General features: G+C 37.2%; 1 protein-coding gene across 11 annotated transcripts; it reads left to right on the top strand.

Annotated features, from left to right (window-relative positions):
* The first annotated feature begins 11 nt into the window (after positions 1 to 11).
* On the top strand, positions 12 to 23,119 carry LUC7L3 (LUC7 like 3 pre-mRNA splicing factor). 11 transcript variants are annotated; one of them, XM_070479288.1, is made up of 13 exons: positions 12 to 257; positions 9,237 to 9,303; positions 12,196 to 12,235; positions 13,207 to 13,351; positions 13,730 to 13,804; positions 14,614 to 14,718; positions 15,954 to 16,115; positions 16,499 to 16,782; positions 17,477 to 17,637; positions 20,972 to 21,112; positions 21,218 to 21,323; positions 21,780 to 21,845; positions 22,679 to 23,119. In XM_070479288.1, the coding sequence occupies exons 1-12, from the start codon at positions 159 to 161 to the stop codon at positions 21,802 to 21,804; spliced, it is 1,410 nt and encodes a 469-aa protein (XP_070335389.1). In that variant the 5' UTR covers positions 12 to 158; the 3' UTR covers positions 21,805 to 21,845; positions 22,679 to 23,119. The 11 variants fall into 11 exon arrangements, 8 of the variants coding, with proteins under 8 accessions (XP_070335389.1, XP_020769636.2, XP_070335388.1 ...); XM_020913982.2 differs by adding exons at positions 9,540 to 9,715; positions 10,389 to 10,446 and having other exon boundaries at positions 242 to 257; positions 21,218 to 23,119; XM_020913980.2 differs by adding exons at positions 9,540 to 9,715; positions 10,360 to 10,446 and having other exon boundaries at positions 242 to 257; positions 21,218 to 23,119.
* The last annotated feature ends 788 nt before the right edge of the window (positions 23,120 to 23,907 follow it).

Below are 23,907 nucleotides of genomic sequence, written 5' to 3'. Positions count from 1 at the left end.
GGGAAGGGGCCCGCGCGGCGGCCATTTTGTCTTATCGGCTCCTGGTTAGAGGAGGCATTTAGGCCTGCTAGGGACCCTGAGAGGTTCGCGACTGTGTTGCAGGCGTTTTCTTTGGCAGGTGCCAGGGCTGGTGGGAGCAGCCGCCCGAGGAAAGCACCATGATTTCGGCTGCGCAATTGTTGGATGAGTTAATGGGCAGGGACCGAAACCTCGCCCCGGATGAGAAGCGCAGCAACGTGCGGTGGGACCACGAGAGCGTAAGTCCCGCGGGCCTTGGGCCTGTGCCTGGGCGCCATGGGGGAGGGGAACGGCGCGGGCTGGGGCTCGCCGGGGCCTCGGCAAGGTTTGGGGCCCGGCCGCCCCGGGGTCAAGTGTCTGACCCAGTGGCTGGAGGGAATCGGGAGAACAGCCTAGGAGGGAGGAGTCTGCCTGGATCCTTGGTTAAGGGATGATTTATTGTTGTTTAAGTATCAAGAAAGTGAAAAAAAGAAGACTGTTGGCAAAATTGAGTAGCAGCTTAATGAGGCAGGGGAACGCGGGAAAGGAAGGAGTATTTTTGTACATCTAGAGGTTTCGGAGTTTTCACCTAGCTGTGAAATAGGGAAAAGGGCAAATTTGGCCGTTATTTGGCTGAGCGTCATATCGTGGCAGTATATTCAGAAATGTTTCATTTTCGACGCTTATATGGGGCAATAAAATTTTAAAAGAGGTCTTGATAGGGTTCTCCGTGATTTACAAATATTGTTTGATAGCAGTACGGTCTAGTAAGTCATTCTTGTAGATAATTGTCAAGGCTTTTTCTTCATAGGAAACTCTTTGATCCTCTTAACCCTGTAAGGGTAAATGAGTATAAACCCAATTTCACAGATGAGACTTGAGAGGCTCACCTAACATCTTGTCAAGTTAAATCGCGAAACTAAACCTAATCTTTGTAGTCTTGTTCACTTTTCTGTTCTGTGAACATGGTGTGTAACGTTTATTTTAGATCTTACCTGAAGAATGGATGTGTAATTAACTTCACATGCGATTGTAATCAAACAACAAGGTAGTTTAAAGACGGTTGCTAGTCAAAACATGAAGGAATTGTTAAATATGCCTTTTTTTTTTTTTAAGAAGTTGCTTACTCATTTTAAACTTACGCTTTGGTCACAGTAAAATTTTTCTTTTGCTAGTGTTTGAGTAGACCTGTGGGGTGCTTCCCGATTCTGAAGTAGTGTGAAGTGTTACAGTAGAATTCTTTGTACGGGTTAAATGGTTCGATAATATCACTGACTCAATGGGCATGAAGTTGAGAAAACTCCGGGAGCTAGTGAGGGACAGAGAAGTCGAGTGCTGCAGTCCATGGGTTCGCGAAGAGTCGGACATGACTTTGCGACTGAACAGCAAATTTTAGAGATGAAGCTTTTTAAAGCTTTTTTCCCTTGAATTTTTGGTTTTTCCTCCTCAAAATAAAAATAAGAGTAACTTTGTTGCTTGCCTTGACCCTTCTGTTTCTAGGCATTTCTTTGTCATGATGAAATAACTTTTTCTTTTGCCACTTCACTCAATGATCTAAGCTTTGCAAAAAGAAAAAGATGAACTTTCTGTTTGACTTGATGTGCAAATAGGACGTTTATCTATTTTGAATTACAGAGAGAAAATTGCTTTTGATTGCGTGCTCATCAGCTGTAGCAGCCTGTTTGCCTAATTGGTTTTGAACAAGAACTGTGGAAAAACGTTTTTCCCTGGTGGTATTTTATTGCCACATTGCGTGGGAGGCGATGGGTTTATAACCTTAGCAGTGATGAAGTTCTCAGAAAATCAACTTAAGTTTTATGTCATCTCAGTTATAATAAATCTGCTTTCCTTTCAGGTGCAGCCCCCCTCTTCAGTGTTTCTCACTGATTTAAACTTTTGATGCTTTTGTCAAAATATTTTATGCCTTTAATGACAGATTACATTTCATTTTGGATTCAGGGATTTGAAAAAGTCAATTGCTGGTGTTCAGATTTCTGTCTGCAAGAAGATGTTGGTACAGACCAGGAATGTAGCATGTGACTTTTTCTAAATAAGTTAGAATTATTGTAGGGTTTTATAAAGCTGCGGAAACTTGTGGCATCACTTCTGGGTCACTTGGCGTTAGTTGTTGGGTGTTTGCTAAAATCCTGGAGGAATGGCCAACCACAGTATATACTGTAAGGGTTTTTTCTTTTTTGGTGGCAGTGGGGGTTGTCTGCACTGGGTGGCTTGTGGGATCTTAGTCCCTGTGAAAAGTGAAGTCGTTCAGTCGTGTCTGACTATTTGCGACCCCATGGACTGTAGCCTGCCAAGCTCCTCCGTCCATGGGATTTTCCAGGCAAGAATACTGGAGTGGGTTGCCATTTCCTTCTCCAGGGGATCTTCCCAACCTAGGGACAGAACCCGGGTCTCCTGCGTTGTAGGCAGATGCTTTTACCATCTGAGCCACCTGGGAAGTCCTTAGTCCCTGACCAGGGATCAAACCCAGGCCTTGTCAGTGAAAGCGGAGTCCTAACCACTGGACTGCCAGGGGATTCCCCCAAATATTTTTGCGTTCCAGTTCTACCTGGAAATTTTTCTTTGCCACACTTTCACTAGATGGGGAAAGCCATTTCAGCTGGGCGGGGTCCTTTTGTTTAACAATGAAATGGAAACTTCATTGTTAAAAATAATTTCTAGATTACCTGTATTAGACTAATCTGTGGAATTTGTTTTAAATGCAGAGATGAACTTCACCAGTGCCCACCCCCCATTCTGATTCTGTCGGTCTACAGAAAGGCCCCTGAAATCTGCATTTTTTGAATGGCATCTTTATGCATTCTAAAACTTGTAAACTACTGCTTCCTGACGCACTTCCTCAGTACTCTGTTTTTAAATGTTGAACTAGGAACACTTGGAGGAAACTCATTTTTTAAGTGAAGGCTGTATCTGTGATGCAAATTATTGACTTACTTGTAAAGATGTATGTAAGTAACCACTATCAGGGAAAGTGCTTTACTATACAGGTGTTTCCAGCTTTTGTAGATTGTTACCTTTTGATCTAAGAGAAACTGGTTTTCAACTAAAGCCATTAGCTTTAATACTCTTCCAAGGATTCATTGACACACCTCCCTCCCTCTTTGATTAATATTTTACATTTCCTTGAGATTAGTATTTTTGCATAAAGCAATTTGTTTCCTCTGCTTTATTAATCCTAAACAACCAGAGTAATGAGGAAAGCATGTGATTTTAACTGCCTGCCTTAACTGCCTGAAAGGTGTTCACCCCTTTCAGTTAGCGTCCTCATGGGACGATTTCAGTGTTAGAGAAGGCATTGGCAGCCTTTGGATAATCTGGAGTTGAGATTGTCGGGGATTGTAATCAACGTCTGGTCTGGAGCTTTTATTGTTAAATTTATAGCAAGAACTTTGTAGTTCAAATTGAGGATTTTATTTTGTCGTGAAAGTCTCTCAGTCGTGTCTGACTTTTTGTGACCCCATGGGCTATACATTTCATGGAATTCTCCAGGCCAGAATACTGGAAGTGTGTCGTTCCATGCTCCAGGGGATCTTCCCAACCAGGGATCGAACCCAGGTTTCCTGCATTGTAGGCGGACTCTTTACCAACTGAGCCACCAGGGAAGCCCAAAAGTGAAATTTTTTTTAACCATTAACTCTGATTCTGATATATAAAATGAGACCTTGTTCATCATTTATCAAACTCATGTATGCCCTCTGTTCAGTGAACGATTAATCATTGATGAAGGGAATTGAAATAAATGTTCTTTTCTAAAATCTTCCCAGTGCTAACAGATACCATCACTTACACTGAAAGTTGTTTGGAAAAGAAGAAACAGTTAAGTTTACTGTCCACATTTTTTACTTGTGGCTTTTTTTTTTTTTAACATCTGAAAAAGGTATTCAGAATCTGAGCAGGAAACCAGAAGCATCAGAAGCAAAAAATTAGTAATAGATAGTGCATGACATCTACAAGTGTTTTGTCAGACAGTTTTAAACCATAGTCATCAAAATGTTTTTTCTGTCATAAGTGTAGACATTTCCTGCCTCACTGTATAGTACAGGGTAAGCATTGGGCTTCTTGGAATTTCCAGCAGTCTCTATGTAGTGTATATAATTACTGTTTGCTTTTCTCTCCAAAACTTGAAAACAGAAGTGAGTAGTGGAATGAACTCTGTGCATCCATGTGTGTAAGACACATTATCAGTATATGACCAGTATTACTCCTCTGTATCTCCTACTTTCATTATTTTAAGGCAGTTTTATCATTTCAGCTTTAAAGACATGTCTAAAATGTGAGGACTTAATAACTACAGTATTATCACACTGAAAATATTAAGGTATTTCCTCAATCTTTGGTTGATTGCTTCTGGAAAACCATGTCTCATTAGACTGTAGACCTTTTTTTTTTTTTTGGATGCCCCTTGTAGCTTTCAGGATCTTGGTTCCCAGATGAGGGATTGAACCCAGGCCCTCAGGCAGTGAAAGCTTGAAGTCCTAACAACTGGACAACCAGGGAATTCTCAGTGTCTCATTAGACCTGATTTCTTTTTTTTTTTTCCTGATTTCTTAACAAGGGGAGAAAGTAGCTTAAGTTAGTATACAGTGCTTCATTGTTTATGAAATATGTTTAATTTTCCATTTCTTATAAGTTAGAAAGTTCCTGTGATTATTTTACAAAAATGTATCACTTAAAAATTTTTTTTATTTTTGGTTTCAGTGAATCTTTGTTGCTGTGCATGGGCTTTCTCTAGTTGTGGCGAGTGGGGACCACTCTTGGTGCAGAGCACAGGCTCTAGGCACTTGGGTTTCAGGAGTTGCAGCAGGCAAGCTCAGTGGTTGTGGCACGTGGGTTTAGTTGCTCCCCATCATGTGGCGTTTTCCCCAGCCAAGGATCAAACCTGTGTTCCCTGCATTGGCAGGCAGATTCTTATCCTCTGTGCCACCACGGGAGTTCTGAATGTTTTTTTATAAACCTTGTTAAAAGTTGGGACTAAATGACTTTGGGAAGTAATGGAAGGCTTAGCAGGAGAGAGATGTTTACTATCCCTGCTGCTGTGGAAAATTGATTAAAATTTTATGAAAACTTTGTGTAGGCAATAAAAAGAGTGAACTGTGATTAATTACTATATTAGAAAATTGATTTTTACTGTTTTATGTTCCCTCCAATTTAGGCTCATTAAAAATGATTTTTTTTTTTTTTTTTTTTTTACAAAAGTCAACTTGGCTTATATAAGTACACATGCGTGTGTGCATGCCAAGTTGCTTCACTTGTGTCTGATTCTTTGAGACCATAGCCCACCAGGCTCCTCCATGGGATTCTCCAGGCAAGAATACTGGAGTGGGTTGCTATGCCTTTCTCCAGGGGATCTTCCTGACCCAAGGATCAAACCCCCATCTCTTATGTCTCCTACATTGACAGGAGGTGTCTTTAGTTCCTCCTGGGAAGCCCATATAAATATATATTTAATAACTTTCACTTATACTGTGGAGACTGTCCTTGTAGGTACATGTAAATGTCCCTTAGTTTATTTCATGTAGATTATGTCGAGTTCTTTTACAATTATCAACCAAGTTGCAATGAACATTCTGGTACATATAACTGAATCACTTGTAGGATAGGTTCCTAGAAAGATAATGACTAAGTTAAGTGCATATTTTACATTTTGATGGATGTTGCCAGGTTGTCCCACAGCTCTAGTAATGTTTGGAGTGTTCCTCTTCCCAGCAGTGTAGCTAATGCCAGATTTTGTTTTTATTTTCCACTTCATTTAATGTGATGGAAACTCACGATTAAGTTTTTCTAGTCAGATTCCTGAGATTGATTGTATCTGCATTCTCTTAAGTGGTAGTAAAAAGTATGCTATTGATACTGAACTCTTCTGGTCTTTGCTATTACCTTAATTTATCACGAGAATCACAATTATGTTGTGATTGTCGTTCTGGCGTGCTGCAGTCCGTGGGGTCCCAAAGAGTAGGACACTACTTAGCAGCTGGACAACAGCAACAACAAATTCTGCCGTTGCCCTGCTCCCGCCGCCCCCTCTTCTGAGCCCCTTTGGTTATCAGATTGTTAGGTCCACAATGGACATTTAGTAAAGACTTGCTGAATAAAAGACTGTTAATATTTTTAGTTAAACATTCTCAATCTCTGGGAAAGGTTAAAATAAGCAGTTTAAGTAGCTAGGGTTTATTGAGTAGAGTAACAGTTGTTTTCATGTACCATTTCTTTACAGCAGTATCTTAAGCAGAGTTGGAGGGTAAGAGCACACAGAACAAAGAATTAGGAAAATAGGTTTTAATCTGTATTTTGTAAGTAGCCTCATGCCTTCTTGAAACTCCAATACTTGGCCACCTGATGTGAAGAGCTGACTCATTTAAGATTGAAGGTGGGAGGAGAAGGGGACGACAGAGGATGGGATGGTTGGATGGCATCACCAACTCAATAGACATATGAGTTTGAGTAAACTCCGGGAGTTGGTGATGGACAGGGAGGCCTGGCGTACTGCAGTCTATGCGGTTGCACAGAGTTGGATATGACTGAACTAAACCGAAGATGCCTTCAAGGCAGATCATGTGGTTGATGTCATCTCAGATGTAGTGATAGGACTAAATGACAGGTAAAGCTGCTGGCATATCTTTTTTGATTTTCTTGAGTGCCTGAAGACATATTTAAGAAAGTAATGGGTATTTTTAAAAAAAGACTGAATGGCAACCCACTCCAGTACTCTTGCCTGGAAAATCCCATGGACGGAGAAGCCTGGTAGGCTACAGTTCATGGGGTCGCGAAGAGTCAGACACACTGAGAGACTTCACTTTCACTTTCTCAGTAAACATACTAAAACTTACAGTCCCACTATGAAACAGTTATTATCTCCTTTTTTTTGTATTGAGAGTACCAAGGCAGAGTTACAGATTTAGTTTTTCATAGTTGAAAAGTGGCAGCCAAAAATCAAACTGTTTTGATTCTCCAATCATACCGATTTCCACTTGCCTATTTCATACTCTGCTGAGTTTGTCTTTTCATGCCTGGAATGTGTTGTCATTCATTTCTGAACCTAAGCAGTTCAGAAACTTAACCAGGTTAAGCTTTACCACCTGACATTCCTGACTAAATTCATATTTGTTTCTAGTGACGCATGTACTGATACTTAAAATGATGCAAAAATGAACAAATCAGACTTTTTAATAATTAGAAAAGTATATAGCATTTAAAAACTTCCGTCTTCTGCACATATAGAGCCCTTTTTAAGTTGAGGTACAGTTGATATATCGATATAAGTTTGGGGTATACAACATAGTGATTTACAATTTTTAAAGATTGTACTCTATTTATAGTTACCTTTAGGGGCTTCCCAGTAGTTACCTTTAGGGGCTTCCCAGGTAGCTCAGTGGATAAGGAATCCGCCTGCAGTGCAGGAGTTTGATCCCTGGGTTGGGAAGATCTCCTGGAGGAGGCCATGGCAACCTACTGCAGTATTCTTGGCTGGAGAGTCCCATGGACAGAGGAGCCTGGTGGATTCCATAGGGTTATAAAGAGTTGGACACAACTTGAAGCGATTGAGCACAAACATAGTTACTATAAAGCATCAGCTGTATTCCCTGAGCAGTACTTCTTTGTAGCTTATTTAACTTATATTCTTACATATCATAGTCTGTGCCTCTTAATACCTACCCCTATTTGCCCCGCCTCTTCCCTCTCGCCACTGGTTCTCTACATTGCAGAGTCTGTTTTGTTGTTGTTATTTTCACTAATTTTATTTATTTTTCTAGATACCTCAAATACATACAGTGTTTTGCCTCTGTTTGGCTTATTTCACTAAGTATAATTCCCTCCAGATCTATCTGTGTTGTTGTGAATGGCAAATTTCCATTATTTTTCATGGCTGATTATTGTTCCAGCATGTATATTTACCTCATTTTCTTAATCCATCCATGTGTTGATGGACATTGAGGATGCTTTCCTTCTTTCTTGGCTATTGTAAATAATGCTGCTGTGAACATTGATGTGAATTACTGTTTTCATTTTCTTTGGATGTATACTCTGAAGTGAAATTGCTGGATTAAATATAGTAGCTTTATTTTTAGTGTTTTGAGGAACTTCCATGTGATTTTTTTCAGGGTGGCTGCACCAATTTACATTTCTACCAGCAGTGTACCAGGGGTTCCCTTTTCTCCACATCCTCGCCAACGTGTTACTTGTGGTCATACTGAGCCTTTTTAATAATTTAAAGTATTAGGAGAATTTCCGAAAGAAAGTGGTACAAAGATACTATGACATATGGCTACATGTAACAGCATTAATATTGATATAAAGCTAAATCTGTTGTTTAGACATGATTTTTGAATCTGGTTGTTCTTTATGACCTTAGTTCTTCTGGACATAGCTTATGGAACCTCACTGCTTCAAATAAGTGTAAAACAATTGATCTTTGAAGCAAAAAACAGTATTTTAAATTCAACATCCAGTTCTAAATGTCTCAAAAAAACTCATTCAATCCTAAGTTTAGTAGACCTTTTCTGTGTTATACTTGTACATTGATAATTTACCCAATAGCACTGAAGGATTATATGGAGATATTTTGGAATTTTGCTTAACAGATTTTGGTTTGCAGTGTTACAAAATTAAATTTAGGATAGAACAGTCTCAGAATATATCTGAAGGAGTTACAAAAGTACCAATGCGAGAGAATTGAAAATTGGTCTCATGTTAATAATTCTTCCTCATACCTTAGAAGTCACTCAGTGCTGGCATGTGTGAAAATACCCAGGACACCTTAGGGCCTGTTACAAGATACTGAACCAGATCGCTTTAAATGAGTGTTATTTGGAATTTAGGCAGTGATTTCCAAATCTTGTGTGTAAATCTTTAACAAAGTTAAAACAAAACAATGCAGTGTTTTGTTTTTTGTTTGTTTTTTTAAATAAAAAAAATTACCTTTATTCTGGATGTCTTTATCCAAAATTTGTTTTTTCTAGGGAGTAAGGCAGTGATTTCTATTATGGTAGAAATTGAAAATGCTCTCAACTGTCAGTCTTGCCTTTCTTATACTGAAATCCAGGAGTCTGAAAGTCGTTAATTTGCCTAACTAAATGACTTAACAAATGAAATTGTTCTTAAAGTTACTTGGTTGAAAGATGTAGATCATGAAATGAGAAAATGGTTATTTGGCATTCTTTTCTGGCATAGTTTTAAAACTGATCAATTTCAAAAAGTTAAGTTACCTTTGTTTTTTTCACTAGGTTTGTAAATATTACCTCTGTGGTTTTTGTCCTGCGGAATTGTTCACAAACACGCGTTCTGATCTTGGTAAGTAAATTTTCTATAATTTTTATTGCATTTATGATTATAGAGAAAGTGATACTTTATAATTTTGGAAAGAAGTTTTCTGTTAAAGGTGTTGATAATTTCTTTCCTGGCTTTTTAAAAAATGTATTAACAAATGCCAGTCTGATTAAACATGGTGGCTTATTTGAATCTACATATGTATTTCCATTCCCTCCTGAAACCCCCTCCACTAAAATGAAAATTTAAAAACAAAAAAGGTGTAAACGGAAGACGAGATAACATTAGAGATGTCAACAAATTTTTGGAAGATGACAAGTGGATGGAAGAATAGCAGAGAAACCTGTATCCTAAAAGCCTGCAGAAGGGGATATTAAACAGAAGCAAGAGTTTGATCAGCAGAACCCTGGACAGGCTCAGGATTTGAAGGCATCAGGTACCATAGAAGGCAGAGTTGAATTATGGGGCTGAAAACCAAAGATCAGTCTAGTTCAGGGTTTCTCAACCTTGACATTAGACAGTTTGACCTGGAAAATTCTGTGTTTGGGGAGGTGGGAGGGTCTCCTGTGGGTTGTAGGATGCTTAGCAGCATCCTTGGCCTCTATGGAGTAGATGTCAGTAAAAATCTCCCAATTTTGACAGCCAAAAATGCCTCCAGGCACTTCTAGATATCCCTGGGGGCAAAAATGCCCCATGTTGAGAAGCACTAGTCTGGGTGGTCTGACCTGTGCATCAGGTAATTCTGTCTTCCATGCCTACAGCACTGGAGACTAGCGGGTTATGTTCTGAAGAAATTGGGCTAAATGAACCACAAAATGCAAAAAAAATCGACCATTTTCTCTCCAGGATGGTACATAACTAGTATCATTCTAGAAACATAAAATGGAAATTAAATTCGTTAAGCACAATGCTTGCTCTAAGTCATAAAGAGCACTTTATGGCTGGATATATCTAGGTATTGGGATTTACAGGTATAGGACAGGGCAGTGATGAATAAAAATGAGACTGTAAGAGAGATTAAATGAGTCTGTTTTCTTAATAGTGAGGTTTTCCCATTCCCTTCCTCTGCCCTGTTCCTAGAAGGATACAGCCAGATGTTTTTTCCCCAGGCAGAAGAGAAGAGGATTCTTTAGAGAAAGTGAACAGTTCCAGAGAAGTGATCTACAGGTACTGACCCTTGGGGAATCTCCTAAAAGAAAGTCTTGCTGCCTGATTTTCCTATGGTAAAGCCTGTTAGTTGACAAACCCTGCCTGTGCATACCAGCTTCAAGTCAGATTTTGGAAGTGTTTGGCCAGCCAAGGATTGCTATTTGAAGAAAACCTTCAAACATAAAAGATTAACCAAAACCAACAAAAAAAAAAAGAATTTAGTGGAATATGGTGGATAATGGGAGAAAACAGAAGAAAGAAATTTTTAAAGCTGTAACTAAATTTAGTATCCTCAGAGAAATAAGAGAAAATATCAGGAGGAATAGGATGCTATATAAAAAGAAAAGTTTTGAAAAAATTAAAAGTTCTTGAAATTAGAATTGGAGAAATATGAACATCAGTGGGAAGTTTTGAGGATAAAATTGTGGTATGTTTGAGAAAAAATTAAAATTTGAAAAAATTCTATCAGTCCAGTGCTGTGATAGATAATTAAGAGTTCTAGATAGAGAAAACAGAAGAGAGAAAAATCTTAAGATTGCATTATTGAAGGATTTTACTCTCTAGATGGAGTGGAATCCTTCTAGAACTCAGCATAGCAAATGATAAAAAGATCCATACCAAAGCGCATCATTGTGAAATTCCAGAACACCAGGGGTGGGGTGGGGCACACAAGATTATCAATCAGAATGTCCTGACTTGTCAGTAACAACACTGGAAGCTTGAAGACACTGGAGAAACATCCTCGGGATTCTGAATGGTAAAATGTTTTTACATAGGTTAGCTGTGTAGCCAAACAGCAAAATATGAGTTTGAAAAAAGATATTTTCAGGCATGCATGGTCTCAACAACATTATCTACCAGGAATCTTTTCTGTGGAAACTCATTGGTGTAAACCAAGAAGGAAAAAAATAAGAGATCCAGTAAAGTGTATCTAGTACAGACCAGAAAATGACTTTCAAAGGATGACAACTCTACTAGTGAGCTTAGGGGGAAAAAAGTAGCTCAGATTGAAGCAGCTCATGGAAGAAAAGAAAGCTGATTTGATTATCTGATATATTTTGAATCTTGAGGGAGATTATTATTGAGCTAGTTCCTATAGCTGAGTTAGTGTCTGGAGTGAATTTGGAACTAGAACATACAAGAGATTGAACTGAAGAAAAAAATTCCAGTAAGTGTATCAAAAGTGTTATCATAATGCCCTTTTTGCTTAAAGCAGGAGTTAATAGGACATGGCATCAAAATATAAACACTGAATGTTCATTTAAACTTAATTTTTCATGCCTAAGATAAACCAAGAAAAAACAAAATAAGCATAGAATTTAGAAATATGGAGGCAAATTCCAGAAGATAAAGCTAAAAGGGTTAAAATTGATTGCCTTTTGGAGATGGTAAGAGGTAGGACTAGGGTGTTAGTCTTACAATATTTACAGAGACTCTAATAAAATGTCAGTGGTGGTTCAGACCAAAGGTCTGCCATCATCCTAGCTTACTTCTTGGCAGTAAGGAATAATTTTTTCATCCCTCCTACTCCCTCTCTTCTTTTACCATATAGTACATCTTGAAAGCTAAGGAGAACAATTTTCATGTGTGTACTCGGGCATGTTGCTTCATGATTTAGCAGGCTCAATTTAGGTGTCTGCAGACTACTCAGTGATTAAATGGATCTTCTTTCCTTTTTTTTTTTTAAAAATAACTTCCTTTGTTTTGGCAAGAGAAAAGTTAATTTCAATATTATATTGAATACATTCATATTTCTTGTTGTTTTAGGACCATGTGAAAAAATTCATGATGAAAATCTACGAAAACAGTAAGTTACCTTTTTTGGGATCATCCCCACCCCCAGTCTTTATTTGCTTTAAAGGGGACAAGGATTGAAGAAATAATTGGAATTTATGTAAAATGAATGTCATGTCGAGGTCCTACTCATTAGTTGGGGGTCGTAGAAAGTGATACAGCTATATGTAGCATCACCATATGAGTTCATACTATATGCCAAGAATAAGCCTAAGCTTTTTTTTTTCCCCTATATCCCACCTTTTTAAAAAATTTTTTGCTAAGGCACTTCAATCATGTCTTGACTCTTTGCGACCCTATGGACTGTAGCCCACCAGGCTCCTCTGGGCAAGATTACTGGAGTGGGTTGCCATGCCCTCCTCCAGTTTTTATTTTTTAGTTTATTATTATTATTTTTTGGCTGCTCTTCCCAGCTTGTATGATCTTAACTCCTTGGCCAGAAATTGGACCCAGGCCATGACAGTGAAAACACTGAGTCCTAACCACTGGACCTCCAGAGAATTCACCTGCGTGTTTTTTTTTTTTTTTTTCCCGTTTCACATTTGTCTTTTAACAGACATAATTTTATAAATGAAACTCGTCCTGGAGCCAGGGTCACAAATCCAGTATAGTGTTCACCTAGATTTGCCCAATTGTAACATCTGTGCTCTTGATACACTGTTGAATGCTACCTTCTTTACCAGGATGAGGGACAATTGGAAATTCACTTCTTATGTGTGTGCGTGGTTTACACTTCAGAGATTTTTTTCTTTTCTTTTTTTTTTTAATCTTTTTTTGGCATGCCACGGGGCTTATAGGATCTTAGTTCCCAGATGAGGAACCCAGGCCTACAGCAGTGGAAAGCAGGGAGTCCTAACAGTTGGCCTGGGAATTCCCTACTCTTCGGTCTGAATGCAGTAGTTCATGAGATTAGTGAAGATAGAATATGAGAGTTGTAAATGGACAAAGAATTGGAAAGAAAATAATTTATTTTTGTTTTATTAGGTATGAGAAGAGTTCTCGTTTTATGAAAGTTGGCTATGAGAGAGATTTTTTGCGATACTTACAGAGTTTACTGGCAGAAGTAGAACGTAGAATTAGACGAGGCCATGCTCGTTTGGCATTGTCTCAAAACCAGCAGTCTTCTGGGGTGAGTATGGTTTAATTTACTATCTTTTTAAAGTGTCCTTTCCTCTGGAAACTCAGAGATTTCCCTAGTATTGAAACTTGGGCTCAAGTTCAGTAATTGCTTTATATGTTTTAAAATGACATAAAAACTTAAAAAGGGTTTTTTTTTCCAATCTTTATTAGTAAATGAATATTTTGCTAATCGGAATTTTTTTGTCTTAAATATCAGTAACTGACAAAATATGCAACTGATTAACAAAAATTGAGATAATTGAGTTACTGTCCTTGTGGTTTAGCATTTCAATTATTAAATATGAATAGCAAGTATGGTATATGGAAATTTAAATGTTTATTTTTGTATTTTAGTTGTTGATAATACACATTCTATTGTCTTCATCAGGCAGCTGGTCCAACAGGCAAAAATGAAGAAAAAATTCAGGTTCTAACAGATAAAATTGATGTACTCCTGCAGCAGGTAAGAATTGGAACTCCTACTAGAATTGCTAAAATTAAAAAGACCGACAGTATCAAGTATTAGTGAAGATCTGGGCAAACAAATTATTTTACTCTGTTGGGGTTATTTAAAATGATGCAGGCACTTTAGAAAAGAGTGTCTTTCTTCAAAGGTCAAGAGATGCACCATGAGCTATTCCACTGCTAGATATTAATCTAAAAGATGAAAGCATATGTTTACACAGAGTTGTATACCAGTGTTTATAGAGGCTTTATTCATAATAAGTGCCAAAAAAAAAACCCCCAGACAAACCTAGAAACAAATGTCTGTCAGTAGGTTAATGGGTAAACAAATTGTGATGTATCTATACAGTGTGATAGTTCACAGTGATACAAAGGAATTAACTATTTGTAATAAGATTGATGAATCTTAAGATACTAGATTGAGTGAAAGAGGCCAGAGCCTCACAGAAGGAATAGAGTACGTGGTTCCATTTAAAAACAATTCTAGAAAATGCAGACTGATTTATAGTGACAGAGAACAGACTGGCGGTCGCTTTGGGAGGAGATGCATCATAGAGACAGTGGGAGACGCGGTGGGTTCGTCTAGGATCCAGTCTACCCTGGAGGTTGTCTGTGTGCTTCCTGTCAAGTGACATAGTTAATGCTGTGGGGAAAAAAACCGATTAAGGGTAAATCACACCAAAGAGGCTTCACTAAACAAGACAGGCCCCAAACAACTTCTATATGCTAGTGAAGCTGGAGGGTAAAAAAAATACTAGGACAGTGTGGTTAGAAAGATATCCTGACTGCTTTTTGAATTCCTCTCAGATTGAAGAATTAGGATCTGAAGGAAAAGTAGAAGAAGCCCAGGGAATGATGAAATTAGTTGAACAGTTAAAAGAAGAGAGAGAGTTGCTTAGGTCCACAACTTCGGTGAGTAGCAGCCCCATTTTGGTATAACCATGCTGTTAGCTGTGTATTGCTAGGATCTGTTCCTATTTACGAACAATTTTCTAATGTCACCAAACTTTTATTTTAAAGGGTCACGTAGTATTTATGATTTCAGGTCATAAGAATTGTAATAAAAGCTCTGTTTTTACATTTATGTTACAAAATAGCTTTAGACAATGTGTAAACAAATGTCTATAATTTTGTTTTAATAAAACTTTGCAAAAACGCCTCTAGCTGCTGGCTTGGTAACCTATGCCTTACATAGTTAAGTATTTTGGTTGGGCTTAGGTTTTGGTGTTTTTTTTGTTTTGTTTTGTTACTAATCAAATTACTTTATTACAAAGTCGATATATTCTTAATAGTACCTCCTACTTACTTAACTTTCAATTAGATGATACAATATACATGTTTTGGATATTGATGGTAAAATATAATTGAACATTGGTTCCAAATATTAAAAGGGTATGTTCAGATTATATGCAGTGAGTTCAATTCCTTAATGATTTTGAAGAACTTTTTTTATTACTTATTTTTATTATTTTTGGTTTTTCTGGGTCTTCATTGCTGTACTTGGGCTTTCTCTAGTTGCAGAAAGTGGAAATAAGCTCATAGATTTCAGTAGTTGAGGCACAGGGGTCTTTAGCTGCAACTCGAGGGCCTTACCTAGAGCTTGCAGGCTTTAGTAGTTGTAGGACACAGTCTCAGTAGTTGTGGCTTACAGGCTGTGGAGCGCAGGCTCAGTAGTTGGTACTTATGGGCTTAGTTGCTCTGAGGCATGTGGAATCTTCCCAGAAACCAGGGATCAGACCTGTGTCCCCTTCACTGGCAGGCAGATTCCTATCTACTGCGCTACCAGGGAAGTCCCAAAAAACATTTTTAATAAGGAGTCCACATCTTTAACCTTTTGAACCAAGCTGGAAATGAATTCAGACTAAAATAGGTAGCTTTCTGAAAGGTAGATTAACTTTTTCGAAGTGATATGGGTAGTTCAAGGGTTATAATTGAGGGATGGGATCTTAATACTTCTTGGAAAGTTGATTGCTGTTGTCATGCTTCCCCTGTCTAAAAGTTGCTGCTAAGTAGTATGTTTTTGGGGAAATGGAAAGTAGCAGTTCACAAAATTAAAAATCTTTTCTAAATGTTATAAATATTTTTGAGGGGGATTTGTTTGTTCTCTCTTGATCAGACATTTTATAATAACTGATTTATCGTTTCAGACAATTGAAAGTTTTGCTGCCCAAGAAAAGCAAATGGAAGTTTGTGAAGTGTGTGGAGCCTTTTTGATAGTGGGAGATGCCCAGTCCCGGGTAGATGATCATTTGATGGGAAAACAGCACATGGGCTATGCCAAAATTAAAGCTACTGTAGAAGAATTAAAAGTAAGTTTCTTAAGCATATATTTTAGCTATACCTAGTACTTTATATTAGTGTGGTTAAGAATTGATTGTATAGATTTAAAACTCTAATTGATATTTTTGCTGTGTTATTTGAAGTAGTGATAATTCCTATAATATTTAGCTATTTATCAGATTAGCAAAGTGCTTTATTTTCTTTGCTCTGTAGTGTCAGGAATTTGGGAGAAGGAATATTCCTGAGGGTTTAGTCAAATATCTTCTATACATACATGGTGTTAAGATTTCTCCATTTCACTTTTAGGGTATCAAATTTCATAAGTTGGTCTACAGTTGATTCATGTTAGGCAGCTGTATGACATGTCATTAAGGTTATTTAGTTCTTAAAAAAACAAATTTGATTTCCTTAGGAAAAATTAAGAAAAAGAACTGAAGAACCTGATCGTGATGAGCGTTTAAAAAAGGAGAAGCAAGAACGAGAAGAAAGAGAAAAAGAAAGGGAGAGGGAAAGAGAAGAGAGAGAGAGGAAAAGACGAAGAGAAGAGGAAGAAAGAGAAAAAGAAAGAGCTCGAGACAGAGAAAGAAGAAAGAGGAGTCGATCAAGAAGTCGGCATTCAAGCCGAACTTCTGACCGAAGATGCAGCAGGTCTCGGGACCACAAAAGATCACGAAGTAGAGAGAGAAGGCGAAGCAGGTATATTGAACACATAAGACAGTGCCAGGCATATAGTGAAAGTGTTAATTGCTGAGTTGTATCCGACCCTTTGAGACCCTGTGGACTGTAGCCTGCCAGGCTCCTCTGTCCATGGAATTCTCCAGGAAAGAATACTTGGAGTCAGTTGCCATTTCCTCCTCAAGGGGATCTTTCTGACCCAGGGATTGAACTGGGTCTCCTGCATTGCAGGTGAATTCTTTACCTAGTGTCTGAGCCACCATAGTGAGTGTGCATGAAATAATAGTAATTACTGGTGAATTACTTGGTACTTGGGACCCTCTTAAGTCTCATTAAGCACTTGGGCGGATGAAAGTTGACTCATTGAACCAGTTCATCTTGTAGGCAACTTCACTGCTACTTTTAGGCCGCCTAAGGAGATTTGATGCAGTCTCATTAGGGAGTTAGTATAATGGATGAGTGCTTCTCTTATTGATTATAAGACATTTAAATCATAAATTATTTTGGGTAGGATTACCTATTTGAAAAATTGAAGTTAAGGAGTTTCAATTTTCAGTTCTTAAGGTTTCTTATATAAATGTGTTTTAATAGTAGATTGTGTTCATTTGCCTTTAAGAGTGATTTTTGCTTTAAATAACAGTATGTAATTCTTCAAGGTTTTTTGTCACTGTAATATCAGCTGAAGTTGCTCTCCTTTTGTTTCAAATTATTTAAGAAGTAGAGATCGACGAAGAAGCAGAAGCCATGATAGATCAGAAAGAAAGCATAGATCTCGTAGTCGGGATCGAAGAAGATCAAAAAGCCGAGATCGAAAGTCATATAAGCACCGGAGCAAAAGTCGAGACAGAGAACAAGATAGAAAATCAAAGGAGAAAGGTTAGTTTTTGTGAGAATTTGATTCTTTAAGGGGCCATTTTCACTTTGTCTCCTCACTAACTCACTTTTCTTTAGACACAAGCAGAGTTCCACTTCAGGCTATATTTATTTTTACTTTCGATGAACCCCATTCAATAGGAGACAAGTCTTTATTGTCCCTTCTCCTGCTGATTTATGAGAATGACAGTTGACCTTGTGTTTTCTTAGAACATGTTAAAGCTGCATATTTCAATTATATCTTCAAGGCGTATCATTTAGATTTTTCCAAGTATTGCATTACCTGTTAGGATTATTAGGCTATAGAATTCTTGGTTACTGCAACATTTTTTATTATTTTTTTTGACAACACTTGCTGCAGTGTTCCATAATATTTTGAAGAGTAAATGTACGGTATTGCATTGGTCTTCAAGTACAGCATTTACAGTACTTCTGAGTTTGCATAAGTTGAATGCCTTATATGTGCGTGCCATGCCCCCTCCCCCCCAGTGTGCCCCTTTTTTTATTGAAACATGCTTTTTCCCATCTATTTTTTCCTTTGATTTTCTGTGGCATCCCAATAGCTGGTTGACTGCACTGTTAATCGACTTTTCATTTTCTCTTTGGCATGTTTTCACATTTTCATCTTTCAACTTAGCCTTCATTGAACGATGAACGATAATTCTTTTAATCATTAGGGTCCCATTTCTGCATATTCTTCAGATTCTTTGTACACCTGTTTTTTTTTTTTTTGGACTGGGCTATTCTGCTTTGCATGGTTTTCAGTAATGAGAGAAAGGGCTTATTTCTAATTTTCTTGGCTCTGCTTATTCCATCCTGTTCTGCCTGTCTGTGTCCATGTTTGATCACCAACATGTGTGCTTATGTATGGATTTATTATATTAGACCTGTATATGATACTCATTATTTTCTTTTATGAAACTAGTCTGGTTTTTGTGGGGTTAACTGAGTTGAGTTAGGAAACCAGCACAAACAATGGATTATCTTTTTTTTCCCTTCTTTCTTCAGCTTTTATTTTTCCTCAAATAAGTGCACCTTTTCTTTTTAAAATATTTAGATATATTGGCTTTTTCTAGAACATGGAGCAAATGTTAAAAAGTAGGAAATGGTGATTTTTAAAACTTCCATGAGCTTTAGTATCTGCCATTTAAGTTCAGAAGTTATTTTTGTGATTCAAAAGGCAATTGATACCAAGAATTAACTGACTTCTATTAGTTTTTAAGTAAGCTTCACTCAGCCTTTTGGCAAGACTTTCTGTATAATGTATTTGGGGGGTCAGCCCTCAACAACCAGATATATCTCTTGTCAGAGATAAAAGTAATCACTTTGAGAATTAAAGCTCTTCACTGTATCTTCATTTGTGTCACTTAAAATACTTGGATTAGTTCTCAGGGACAGAAACTAGGCAGCTTTTATAACTATTTAGGATCAAAATTGAGCTATAAATTGCACTGGCCTGACTTAAACAGTTTGTGTAATTTTTGGAGAGAGCAGAGAGGATGAATTGCCAAGCTATGATCCTTATTACAATGATGACATCATAGAATATAATCAGACTTGTTTACATAAACTGCATTGTGTTTAGATTATGGACAAATGGGTTTTCCTGGTGAGATGTGGAGGAAGGAGTGAAGACTTGATTCAGGGAAAACTCTGCCTCTGGTCTATCTTGAAAGATTGGGTTTGCCATTGTAGATTTATTTTAAATGTTGGGATCTCTTTTAAAAGTGACATAATTTATTGATTTTTTCAAATAACCATGTGGCCAGTTAGCCATTCTTATATATATAACTGAAGGCCTGAACTTTGAGGTCAGATATGAGTAGTAGTGAACATTGGAAATGACAGTGAGTAAGAGGGAGCCCACATGCTGTAATGAAAGCACTTCATCTCACTCCACAAACAAAAAGTGGTTTCTTGCACAAAACTATCTTTGTTAACACCAACCAGTTTAGGGTGCTCTCTTTTGTCAAGAGAGGTTCCTTTTTTAATCCATAGCCCTGAAGTCCACCACACTTTGTGGATGTCCTTAGGACTATTAAGATCTACCATATTTATATAGGGCAGAAGATAAGATTATTGGACTGACTACTAGTCCTCTACGGGGCAACAAGACGACTCTTCCTCATTGAAGCTACCTGTGCACCGGAGAAGCCCATAAGGCACAAAGGGAGGACTTTCCCACAAGGTCAGTTAGAGCACACTGTACTGGCACAGTTCTCCTAAGTGAACAGACAAGACATGAAGCAAGTCCTGCAGTCAGCTACTTGGACATTGCTTTGTGAATTTGGCAAGTGTTATGGACTGAATATATTCCTTCACATAAGATCTTCAATTCTTAATGTTCTTTGAGTGAGTGCCCCCCAACACCCCCATAAACATACTTTTTTGTTACCATCCCTCTCCCAGTTATTTGATGTTGCGTCTTAACAACTTTGTCTAGAATCTGTAGAGGGTTCCGCTTCTCTTAAAACATCTTTCTGTCTTATCATCTATTCTGTTAGACTAGCTATGCTTAGTTTTAAAGAGAAAGATGATTTTTCCAGGTTTGTAGTTTGCTTTAAAATTTTCTGTAGAAATCTTTTGTTAGGCAGTACTTGGAACTGACAAAGCTAGAACATAACTTGCTCCATGTACCACTTTTTGCCTCTAGTCTATAGTTTGACCATTCCAAAGAAAACAGAAGGAAAATTTGACCTTTTTTCACCCTTTATTTGCAGCTGAGGTGAATTTTTATTTCTGTCTTTGGAAAAAATAATTTTGAGATGGCGTATGTGTTACTTAGTGAAGCACAAAATTTCAGTAATTGAAATGGGATTTAAGATCCACTTTGATTGGTGTTGTCCCTCTTGGGTCTTCAAATATATTATAGGTATAAGTCATCTTTTGCATTTAAAAATATATAGTTGCAGAAGCATGCCTATAAGTGTTCACCTTTTGCAGTTACTGTTTTTACCTTTTAACTTAGTTCATTTGAACACAGTTTTTTGTACTATCTTTCTTGCCTTTCCCTTTGCCTTTTGATGGTCTTTACTCCAAATGAAATTTACTTAACTTTTAGATTCTGCAGTGATTTGGTGTTGCCTGTGCATATCACCAGTTTGAGAGAATTTGCCCACTATTTTTACCTTTTGCTTTCTGTAATTCCCTGTCCTGCCCTCTCCCTCCTTTATAAATTGCAAATTTTATCCCTTTGATAGATTTATCAAACTGTGTTACTTGAAGTCTGTAGGAAATGATTGTCTTTTCATCTCTAAATTGTTTTCACTTTTCAACGTGTCATATATGTTTTGTATTTTACTTTAAAATCCATGATCAATGTCTTCTTTTATGGCAGAAAAGAGGGGATCTGATGATAAAAAAAGTAGTGTGAAGTCCAGTAGTCGAGAAAAGCAGAGTGAAGACACAAACACTGACTCAAAGGAAAGTGATACTAAGAATGAGGTCAATGGGACCAGTGAAGACATTAAATCTGAAGGTGACACTCAGTCCAATTAAAACTGATCTGATAAGACCTCAGATCAGACAGAGGTAAGTGTATTGTTTCTCACTTTGATTAGGGCTTTTTGTTACTGTTTGACAGTGCAGCGTAAGTATGCACAGATGAAGATGGAACTAAGCCGAGTAAGAAGACATACAAAAGCATCTTCTGAAGGAAAAGACAGTGTAGTCCTGCAAAACATTTTGAGGTACATTGTTTTGTCTCAGCTATTTTGTAGCAGACTCGTGCCCCCCGTTAGTGTGCCTCTTTGCAAATTATTGCCCACGTTTGTAATATAGTCGCCATTGAAAAGTTAATTATCCTTTTTTTAGGGATTTTGCTGTCATTTCTTGTTTTTTTTCTTTTTTTTAATAAAAAGGTTGAACTGTTTTTTATTTTTTTTCTTTTTGGTATTAAGTCCATCTTGTGTTGGTACATTGGCAGAGACATATGCTTTAAAACTTAAATATTTCTGAGGCACATGTTGGACTACTTTGTTTTAATTAAACTGCTAGTATTTCTTTGTCAAGGATGTTTCTAGTTTTTTGCTTTATTGCCTTGCATTCTAATGCAGTTTGTTCTGTAACTCGAGAGCCAGTAGCATTGGATTGATGGAAGTGTAGGGTTTATGAATTATTGCAGCTGACTACCATACCTCACACAGCGTTGGTGTTGTGAGCGGCCCATGAAAAGCCAAATTAAAAATCAAGGATTCAGTCAAACTAAGCAGGTACTCATGCCAGGTACTCCTTTCTCTACCCACATCCATGTTTGAATGCTATTGCCTGTGATCTTTACGCTTAACTGTTGTGTATCTTTTTGTTCTTTACAAGAAGCACAGAGGGGTTTTTTGTGTATTGCGTGAAAACTTATAAATCAGATGTTAACAGAATGGAATTTTTTTTCAACTGTGTGTAGGGATGCAGTGGTGCCCAGAATTAGATATCTTTAAAGAATTTTAAATACAATAAACACTTCATATTATTCGCCTTGTTACATTCAATGCAATTCTCAAGTCTTTAAGAGGTATGTTGTATTTAATATTTCCTACTGTGTAGGAGAATTTGCAGTCAGCCATAGGTATATTAGGAATAATCACTGGCTGATACATTTAAAGCAGCAGTGAATAGCAAGGACAGACACCTTTAAACAGAAACACAAAGAACTGATGAACCATGTAGAATGAATTTGGGTTTTTAAAGAACTATTAAAAGTCAGTCTTTTTGAGGGTTCTTGAAACCTGTAAACTGTTCATTCTTTGGGCTAGTGGCATGGGATTCAATATTCCTAATGAAAGGAAGTACCAATTAGTTGAATTGTTGATGACCTTCCTTTTCTAGGATAGCAATATAGTGTTATATTTGTGTGAGCCATTCACATAGAGGCAAGCATACACAGGCACATGGTTTTAAAAAACCACACTGATGCCTTGATAATTGAAAAGAATACAAACATTCCATATACATATATTAATTAGCAGCTAGTGACTGGGCCACTTAGTCATGAAAATTTGCCTTATACATGTTGTCTAATTATCATTTTTCCGCAAATTTTGCTTTGTAGGAATACTGTTGGAAGATTTTTGGAAGAAAACTGAAAACGGCATAAAGTGAAGATCGACATTAAAATGAGGTGAAAGAAAACTATAGTGGCATAGAAAAAGTATAAAGCTCGGTTAGTTTGTTTGTTTTTTTTAATTAAAAATTAATTCAGGACTGATGTGACCTATCAGATTTCAGAACATGTATTAATAGCATATATATGCCACTGAAAACTTAGGTCTTGTATCATATCTTTTTCTTTAAGACTTTTTAAGAAATATTACCTAAACATGTGGCTTGCTCAGTGTTTAACTGCAAGTTTTCATTCTTGGGACTTTGAAAATGAGATTAAACGTTAATATTTGTGTGAATCAGACTAAGTGGGATTCCATTTTTACAACTCTGCTATACCTAGCCTTTGGATTTAGAAGTGAAAATAAAGTATCTCCGACTTTCTGTTACAGATTTGTCTCTTTGTCATTGAAAAGTTTTAGTATTAATCTTTTTTTAATAAAGTTATTGACTCTGAACTAGTCCCTTGTTTTAAATATGAGATACGCTGTTACTAGAGATCTTGGTGTACAGTTTTATCTGATTTGTTCTGTTTAAGACTAATTTTTATAGAATTTCCACAGTTTAAATGTTTTAAATAATGGTGCTTCAATTTTTAGTAGTTATGAATACATTTGGATTTTGCTTTTAGTAACAAAGATATACAATGAACTGGAATATATTTTTACATCCCTGAGAGATTTCTTTAGTAGTACAAGATTCAAAATATCCTTCTGACAAACACTTATCATCCTCTAGCTGTGAAATAATGATGTAGAAAAGCATTCAGACACTTTTAGCTGTTTTTTTGTCTTAGAAATCCTGTGTCAAGATTTTTTTAACCTGGTCTTATAAATATATTTATTTCTGTGTGTGGAGTGTATCACATCAAACAAGGATTTTTTTTAAATGCTTAAGGTAATGGGAGTGTGTGTGGGGGTCATGTTCGGCAAATTTGGCAGCACATTTCTAGCTATAGCCAGCTTGTCGATTGTATAAAAGTATTACTAGCTCCAGCTGCATGTGTCATAGTTCATACAAATCAGTTCTTCATGATTTATAATTTTCAAATATTGCTATCAGTTTATAGGTAAACAAACTTGAGTTGGTGCATTAAGTGACTTACCTGATGTCTTATAACTTCATGTTGATGGAAAAACTAGCACATGGAATCTAGGTCTCCACCTCATGGTCCACTGC

The sequence above is a fragment of the Odocoileus virginianus genome, chromosome 17, assembly GCF_023699985.2.
Source record: "Odocoileus virginianus isolate 20LAN1187 ecotype Illinois chromosome 17, Ovbor_1.2, whole genome shotgun sequence".
In the NCBI taxonomy this organism is placed as follows: Eukaryota; Metazoa; Chordata; class Mammalia; order Artiodactyla; family Cervidae; genus Odocoileus; species Odocoileus virginianus.
This window is presented reverse-complemented; position numbering and strand designations above follow the sequence as displayed.

Excerpts from the sequence above, each read along its gene's own strand:
- LUC7L3 (XM_020913977.2), top strand. The coding sequence starts at position 159 with ATGATTTCGGCTGCGCAATTGTTGGATGAGTTAATGGGCAGGGACCGA. Across the intron at positions 14,719-15,953 it reads TGCTTAGGTCCACAACTTCG|ACAATTGAAAGTTTTGCTGC; the intron begins GTGAGTAGCAGC and ends TTATCGTTTCAG. Across the intron at positions 17,638-20,971 it reads TAGAAAATCAAAGGAGAAAG|AAAAGAGGGGATCTGATGAT; the intron begins GTTAGTTTTTGT and ends CTTTTATGGCAG.